This window comes from Mchenga conophoros, linkage group LG12 (genome assembly GCF_057382185.1).
Source record: "Mchenga conophoros isolate Kocher_MC1m ecotype Shallow Benthic linkage group LG12, M_conophoros_male_GT1.1, whole genome shotgun sequence".
Taxonomy (NCBI): Eukaryota; Metazoa; Chordata; class Actinopteri; order Cichliformes; family Cichlidae; genus Mchenga; species Mchenga conophoros.
Window position 1 is genome coordinate 22,176,820 of NC_140537.1, and position 8,194 is coordinate 22,185,013.

The 8,194-nt window shown below is 52.8% G+C and overlaps 1 protein-coding gene and 1 long non-coding RNA gene across 2 annotated transcripts; one reads left to right on the plus strand and one right to left on the minus strand.

The window, feature by feature from the left end:
• The first annotated feature begins 5,087 nt into the window (after positions 1–5,087).
• LOC146562632 (uncharacterized) lies at positions 5,088–5,495 on the plus strand. Its single transcript, XR_014894548.1, has 2 exons — positions 5,088–5,253; positions 5,341–5,495. It is a non-coding gene; the product is annotated as an uncharacterized LOC146562632 (long non-coding RNA).
• An 84-nt stretch (positions 5,496–5,579) lies between these two features.
• LOC146562633 (uncharacterized) lies at positions 5,580–7,404 on the minus strand. Its single transcript, XM_085293141.1, has one exon. The coding sequence runs from the start codon at positions 7,395–7,397 to the stop codon at positions 5,580–5,582; it is 1,818 nt and encodes a 605-aa protein (XP_085149267.1). The 5' UTR covers positions 7,398–7,404.
• Positions 7,405–8,194: the final 790 nt, after the last annotated feature.

Genomic DNA, 8,194 nt, shown 5'->3' on the forward strand with positions numbered 1-8,194 from the left:
CGCTACCAAAAGGCAAAATTACATATAAATAGGTCAGCTACAAGTACCTAGGAATCTAACAAGCAAATGGGAACTATGAAGAGGCCGCTAGGAAAGCAGAAAGTTCCAAATACCTGCAGAGAGATAGGCAAGTCCTGAGGAGCCAGAAGATCTGGGAAATCAACACCTACACTGAAATCAAGACAAGGAAGTTCCTTACCCCAAGTCCAACTGTCCACAGTCCCTGCCAGGAGACCTGCCATGCATGTTTGTTGTGTTTTCTCTCCGTACCTTGTTTCTGCCTGTGTGTGTGTGTGTGTGTGGCAGTGTCTGGGGTTTCCAGAGATGTCAGGCCCAGAGAGTTCCCCACCGTTAAGCCAGCCACACCTGAAGCTTAATCACACTCACCTGTTGCTGATTGATCAGCTACATCAGAAGAGCCACTTAACAGAGGAGCCGAGCTTCAGTCAAAGCTGGATTGTTGTGAGAAATCAGTCAATTTCCAGCTTGTGTGTGACAATGTCTTGGTTTGAGTCAACTGTGTACACTAACTGCAGCTTGACATTGTTTCCAGAGTGTTGGGGAAACGAGTGGAGGGAGTGGAGCGTGTTTTGTACATAGGCACCGAAAGGATAAGAATAATCACCACAGACACTGGAGAAGTCACAGCACGGGAGCAGGGAGTGAGCACATGAAGAAAATCACACACACACAGGATTGTTTGCACTTGTCATTGTTTCACTGTAAATAAAACCCACTGTATTCTACACAGGATGTCTTGCATTTGGGTCCTACTTTCACATCTCTGACACCAGCACCCTGAGCCCTTGTGCTAAGTGCAAGGAAGGAGGCCAATGACTAGTGAGTGTCAGAAGCACTATCCATGATAAAACAATTCAAGTAATCCAATTTTATTTATTCAGCGCCAAACCACAGCAAGAGTCGCCTCAAGGTGTTTTATATTCAATTCAATTCAATTCAATTTTATTTATATAGCGCCAAATCACAACATAAGTCGCCTCAAGGCGCTTCATAGATACAGAGAAAAACCCAACAATCATATGACCCCCTATGAGCAAGCACTTTGGCAACAGTGGGAAGGAAAAACTCCCTTTTAACAGGAAGAAACCTCCGGCAGAACCAGGCTCAGGGAGGGGCGGCCATCTGCTGCGACCGGTTGGGGTGAGAGAAGGAAGACAGGATAAAAGACATGCTGTGGAAGAGAGACAGAGGTTAATAACAGATATGATTCAATGCAGAGAGGTATATTAACACATAGTGAGTGAGAAAGGTGACTGGAAAGGAAACACTCAATGCATCATGGGAATCCCCCGGCAGCCTATGTCTATTGCAGCATAACTAAGGGAGGATTCAGGGTCATCTGGTCCAGCCCTAACTATGTGCTTTACCAAAAAGGAAAGTTTTAAGCCTAATCTTGAAAGTAGAGATAGTGTCTGTCTCCTGAATCCAAACTGGAAGCTGGTTCCACAGAAGAGGGGCCTGAAAACTGAAGGCTCTCCCTCCCATTCTACTTTTAAATACTCTAGGAACAACAAGTAGGCCTGCAGAGTGAGAGCGAAGTGCTCTAATAGGGTGATATGGTACTACAAGGTCATTAAGATAAGATGGGGCCTATATTATATTGTAAGGTAGACCCTACAATAATATATACAGAGAAAATCCCAACAATCATATGACCCCTATGTTACACACCGGCCCGAAGCCGGGGTGCAACACAACAAAAAGATAAACCCGATACATAATAACGACAAAAAAAATCACACCACGGCAGAATGACGAGAGTTGGTTAATTTATTTACTGAACAGGTAGCGAGCTTCAGGGTGGGCGATGCCAAAACAACAAACAAAACACACTAGAAAGAAAAACAGAGCTAACTTACCTCCCACGATCCCAAAACAAAATACAATTCTCTAACCTGTCTCCCTACCCGAAACAGGAGAAAAGAGGGGAATAAAAGAAAACGGCTTCCCACCCCTACAGCTACCAAGCCCAGGTACAACCCCTTTTTCAGCATTAATATTGCAGCCCCGTGCAGTCACACACCACGACGGTCCCCAGACACACAGCTCACGGGAAACCAGGAAGTCTGCTCGCCGACCCAGTCCAACCCCTTTTGTAGCTGGCCTCTTTCCTTCCTCCACCAATGGGTGGCCTCCACCTGGAAACAAGCAACACTGAATACAAATACAAACAATAACAACACCGTACTGCAAATAATGACCCTGGGTCATAACACCCCCCCACCTAAAATCAAGCATCTCATTAGAGAGATGCTAGACCTAGTATCAAAAACATTAAAACAAACAAACAAATCGAACACTTCCTACTGTCAGGGTCCTGGGACTGGGCGACCCAGGATCCCTGAGCAGTTATGTATTATATTATTATTATTATTATTATATGTATTTTGGTATTGCTGCTGCTCTCCTCCATGATTGTAGATGTGAGTGTGTGTGTTTATGTCTGTGGGGATGCTTGGAGGATGGAGCTCAGCCACCTGCAGGCCTGAGGGGTGTGGCCCTGCGGAAGGACTGGCCACACCCGAAGCCACACACCTGCCGCTGATCAGGGCTCGTCGGGGGAGCTACTTAGGAGAGTCTTGGAGCTCCCACCGACGCGGGATCATTGCTTGGGACTCCACGTTAGTTACCCAGTTTAGGTTTTGGTCGTGTAGTGTATGCCTGCCATTGTTCAGTGTCCTGACTGCTGCCGCTATTGTTTCCCGCAGGAGGAGCGTGGAGGGCTTAAGGAGCAGCGAGCACCAGGAGTGCAGACACGGGAGCAGAGAGCACTTGGAGGACACGACACGGGAGTCTGGGGAGAAACACGGGAATTTATTGTTGTTTGATATCACCCTCTGTAAATAAACACTGTCTATACGTAGAGCACCGCGCCTGGGTCCTCCTTCCCCACTCCTTCCACGGTGTGCCATGCCACACCGTGACAGAATGATCCCGCCACTTATGGACCCAGCAGTCTCCGAGGAGAGGCTCAGGAGGGAAATTATGGACAAAGTGTACCGCATGTGTGAATTATGGTGGGAGAAGCCTGCGGAAGGTTTGCGTCACGCCGTGGAGAGGCGGCTGCAGGAGATGCTTTTTAAATTCCCCTGGCTGGTGGACTCCCTTAATGCGGTGGTACTGGACTTCCTACTTTCCACCCTCCACCTCCACTCTCCTCCTCAGGCTGCCCACCAGCTCGGACAGCTGGTGGATTCACTGCCTGAGACGCCGGCCCCGACGCCGACACGGAAACGACGTTCGCGCCGCCAGCGTTCCTCACCGCAGCTAAATCCACAGACATCTCAACAGCCGGCTGTGGTGAGTCATATGGACAATTCATCGTCACTCACCTCAACTGTTTACTCTGGGGCTATGTTTATACGGTCAGCTGCCCAGCCGGTAGCCAAAGCGCAGCCCGCGGCCCAGCTGGTCGCTGTACCTCAGCCTATCGCCCGGCTAGTGATCCAGCCGTCACCTGCTGAATCATGCCCCGCGACATCTACCTCACCGCTTACCGTTTCATCCTGTTCACCATCCACATCACACGCTCAGCCATCTTCTCCACCAGCAGCAGCCTCCATTCCACTGCCCACTCCAGCGGCCTTGTCCGGAGAGAGCGACCTCACCCGCGTCCAACGCCTGATGGACTGGGTAACTCACACCACCAACACAAGGGCAAGAGTGGTGGGGTTAAACGCCATCGAGGCAATCCTGGAGGGAAACCCCTACCTCGGCCAGCTCAAGGGAGTTTCCTGCCTTCCTTTGCACCCTGCGTAAAGCCCGGGGGGTAGTGCAAGCTCGGGAAACCTCAGACTTCGTCCAGCTGCAGCAGGAGCTCAGCATGCCCGAGCAGGAGCTCAGCGAGCCGGAGGAGCCCGCACCGTCAGCTGAGGCGCTCAGCGAGCCGGAGGAGCTCAGCATGCCCGAGCAGGAGCTCAGCGAGCCGGAGGAGCCCGCACCGCCAGCTGAGGCGCTCAGCGAGCCGGAGGAGCTCAGCATGCCCGAGCAGGAGCTCAGCGAGCCGGAGGAGCCCGCACCGCCAGCTGAGGAGCTCAGCGAGCCGGAGGAGCTCGGCATGCCCGAGCAGGAGCTCAGTGAGCCGGAGGAGCCCGCATCGCCAGCTGTGGAGCTCAGCATGCCCGAGCAGGAGCTCAGCGAGCCGGAGGAGCCCGCACCGCCAGCTGAGGAGCTCAGCGAGCCGGAGGAGCTCAGCATGCCCGAGCAGGAGCTCAGCGAACCGGAGGAGCCCGCTCTGCCAGCTGTGGAGCTCAGCGAGCCGGAGGAGGATCTCTCGCTGCCGGCCGAGGAGGATCTCTCGCTGCCGGCCGAGGAGGAGCTCTCGCTGCCGGCCGAGGAGGAGCTCTCGCTGCCGGCCGAGGAGGTCAGCGGACCGGAGGGACCTCCTCGCCGTCCACGTCCGGTGCGTCCACGTCAGCGATCGGCGCGTCATGGACCTGTTGCCACGCCTCGCTGTTGCTCACCGGAGCAGCGCCGCCGCCACCGGACCCGTGGCAGGCTACCAGAACCGTTCTGCCGCCACCGGACCCGTGGCAGGCCACCAGAACCGTTCTGCCGCCACCGGACCCGTGGCTGGCCGCCGGAGGAGCAGCGCCGCCGCCACCGGACCCGTGGCAGGCCCCCTGAACTGCTACGTCGCCGCCGTTGGGCTCGAGGTAGGCCCCCTGAACTCTCTTGTTGTGTTGATGGGCCGCCTGTGACTGTTTGTGGCGTCTTTTCGTTTTCTTTTTGCACCGCTGCGGGATGCGCGGTCTGACTCTGAGACTGTGGACTGGGTCGGTTTGTTGTTTTGTTGTTTTTGCTTGTTTTGGTTCTGGCCCTCCGTCCTGGTTCCCCCAGACGCCCGCCCTGGGTTGGTTGTGCTGTTTTTTGTTTTGGTTTTGGGGTCGTCGGGAGCCGACCCTTAGAGGGGGGGTACTGTCAGGGTCCTGGGACTGGGCGACCCAGGATCCCTGAGCAGTTATGTATTATATTATTATTATTATTATTATATGTATTTTGGTATTGCTGCTGCTCTCCTCCATGATTGTAGATGTGAGTGTGTGTGTTTATGTCTGTGGGGATGCTTGGAGGATGGAGCTCAGCCACCTGCAGGCCTGAGGGGTGTGGCCCTGCGGAAGGACTGGCCACACCCGAAGCCACACACCTGCCGCTGATCAGGGCTCGTCGGGGGAGCTACTTAGGAGAGTCTTGGAGCTCCCACCGACGCGGGATCATTGCTTGGGACTCCACGTTAGTTACCCAGTTTAGGTTTTGGTCGTGTAGTGTATGCCTGCCATTGTTCAGTGTCCTGACTGCTGCCGCTATTGTTTCCCACAGGAGGAGCGTGGAGGGCTTAAGGAGCAGCGAGCACCGGGAGTGCAGACACGGGAGCAGAGAGCACTTGGAGGACACGACACGGGAGTCTGGGGAGAAACACGGGGATTTATTGTTGTTTGATATCACCCTCTGTAAATAAACACTGTCTATACGTAGAGCACCGCGCCTGGGTCCTCCTTCCCCACTCCTTCCACGGTGTGCCATGCCACACCGTGACACCTAGGGGGAAACCAGACTCATCAGTCACTGTCTGTGTCATCACTGATGATCCCCTGCAGGTTGGCCCATTCGGACATTTTCCTGCGACCTCTGTGGGTATTGTTTTCCTGATCACTGTCTGATTCCGAGTTTAGAGTGCGCTGATATTCAGAGGACGGACAGTCCTGTTGTTTCTGACTTGCTGAGGCACCCCTGTGTGTAGGTCGACCTTGTGTGGTAATGATGTTGTTGACATCAAGAGCAGCCAGTTCTTGAGCTTGCTCTCTCTTCATTCTGACCTTTTTCCATTTCTGAATAGTTGGCTGACCATGTACACCAAGCTCTTCAAGCTCCTTCTTCAGAACAGCCACCTGGGAGCGGCAGTCCTCCAGCAGCTTCTTGTAATTTCTCCTCACGCCGCAGAGGGCAATATAACGTTCAAGCCTCGCCACCGATTTGTCATCAGACTTTGGTTTTCTGGTGCTCTCATCTTTCTTCACACTCTTCTTCATCTTTTTATCATTTGTTTTAACAGTCTTATTTTCTTTTTCATCTTCCAAAGAAGGTAGTGATGAAACTGAGTCTGGGTCACTGGTTTTCTCTTCCACTTTTGTATCTTCTTTTTCACTGTCAGAAGACTCGTCGCTCCTAATTTTGTCACTCGTTTCTGACTTGCAGTCTCCATCTGATTCGTTTCCTGCATCACTCAGTGGTGTTCTCCTTCCTTCATCTTTACTGCTGGTTACTGTCTCGACGTTCATTCTCACCATTTTCTTTGGACTGTCACTGCAGTTGCTTTCCTCACTGAGTTCCTCATCAGAAGACTCGTCACTGTCAATTTGACGATTTTCATTTCTCTTTTGTTGTGATTTTTTCACCTCTGGCTCTTCACCATCAGCTTGAGATTTGGCATTTTCTTCATCATTGCTGCTTTCTTTACTTTCTGTTTTGTTGTCCTCTTGAACCTCAGATTCTGATGATGAGCTTGAATGATTATTTTGTGATTTCTTTGCCCAGGATTCATCTTCACTCTCACTCATGACCTCATCATTTCCATTTTCTCTTTTCCTTGTGTTCTGGAGCTTCTTAGTCTCTGAGTCACTTTCACTTTCATCATTATCCTGCATTTTCATCAGTTCCTCTTGCACCACCTGTTTCATGAAAGTTTTTACTTCTGGCCTTAATGAGTCACATTTGTTGTGTGTCTGATATCTCTTTTTTAAAATTCCCAAGGTCAGCGTGCGCAGGTCTGCCTCGTCACGGAGTTGACCACACATAAACCTGCGGATACCTGCTGCCTCCTTCTCCGACACCATACTAAAAACCTTCGCCGTCCCACCATCTACCCCTGGAACAGAACTATCATGCGGCTCAGAGCCGTCCGGAAACATTTCGGATATGTCCACCTCACCACCCAAGCGACGAGCTTGAGCACGAGTAACCACACATGCCGGATAAACTGTGGGGTCACCCAGCTCCGACGGGAATTGGCATAACCGATCCGAAGTAGGACACTCAATAACTTCCGGCATAGCCGGAAACACTTTTCCCCCGGCCAAGTCATTTCCCAAAACAAGATCAATGCCTTCAATTGGCAGCTGATCTCGAACCCCCACCCGCACAGCGCCCATGCGTAAAAGACTCACCTTGATACCCCACACCAGCAAATCAGAACCACAGTACGACTGCTGAGAGAAAGGCACGACTCCATGTCGCGCCACCGAATGCTTCGCCCCTGTATCCCTCAAGATGGTGATCGGAACCCGGTCCCCCGCATCACCAGACAACGATAAAAACCCCGTCGAAACAAACGGTCGAAACACCTCATCTATCCCCCGCGGAACGACGCCAACCGGCATTAAGCTAGGGCGGGTTACCGCGGAGCAACACTGCACGGCCCCCCCCCGAAATGTCGGCCCGCGCCCCCTCCCTCGCCCTCAGCACGGGACAAGAAGCAACGAGATGACCGAGCTCATGACAAAAAAAACATCGGCGGTCCCCAGCGGCCACCGTAGGGCTACGCCGCGAGAGCGGGGGAGAACGCCCCCCCCCACCTCCGGCAAAACTCTAGAACCCCGACGTAACGGAGGGGAAAAACCCCTCTTGTGCGGCAAAGCAAACTCATCTGCCAGAACCGCCGCTTTCGCGAGGGAAACGACCTTCTGCTCGTTCAAATAAACAACCACCCGCTCCGGCAGACACCCCTTGAAATCCTCCAATAACATCAACTCCTTCAACTGTGCAAACTCCTTAACCTCACTAGCCTGGCACCACCGATCAAAGAGCAAACCCTTCTCGCGCGCAAACTCCACATAAGTCTGATCCCCCCCCCTCACACACTGCCGAAACTTCTGACGGTACGCTTCAGGCACCAACTCAAAAGCACGCAATACGGCAGCCTTAACCACACCATAATCTAAGCTCTCAGATGCTGACAGGCTAGCCCACACCTCCTGAGCCCTACCCACCAGCCGACACTGCAACAGCAAAACCCAGACCTCCTCCGGCCACTTTAACGCGGCAGCCACACGCTCAAAAGCAGGAAAAAACGACTCCACCTCTGATTCACAAAAGGGCGGCACCAATTTAATGTGCCTCCCAACATCAAAATCCTGATGGAGAGCCGGGGCGGGACCAGGCGCCGGCGGCGCAGGGA

Coding starts and splice junctions, on each gene's coding strand:
- LOC146562633 (XM_085293141.1), bottom strand. CDS start 7,397: ATGCCGGTTGGCGTCGTTCCGCGGGGGATAGATGAGGTGTTTCGACCG.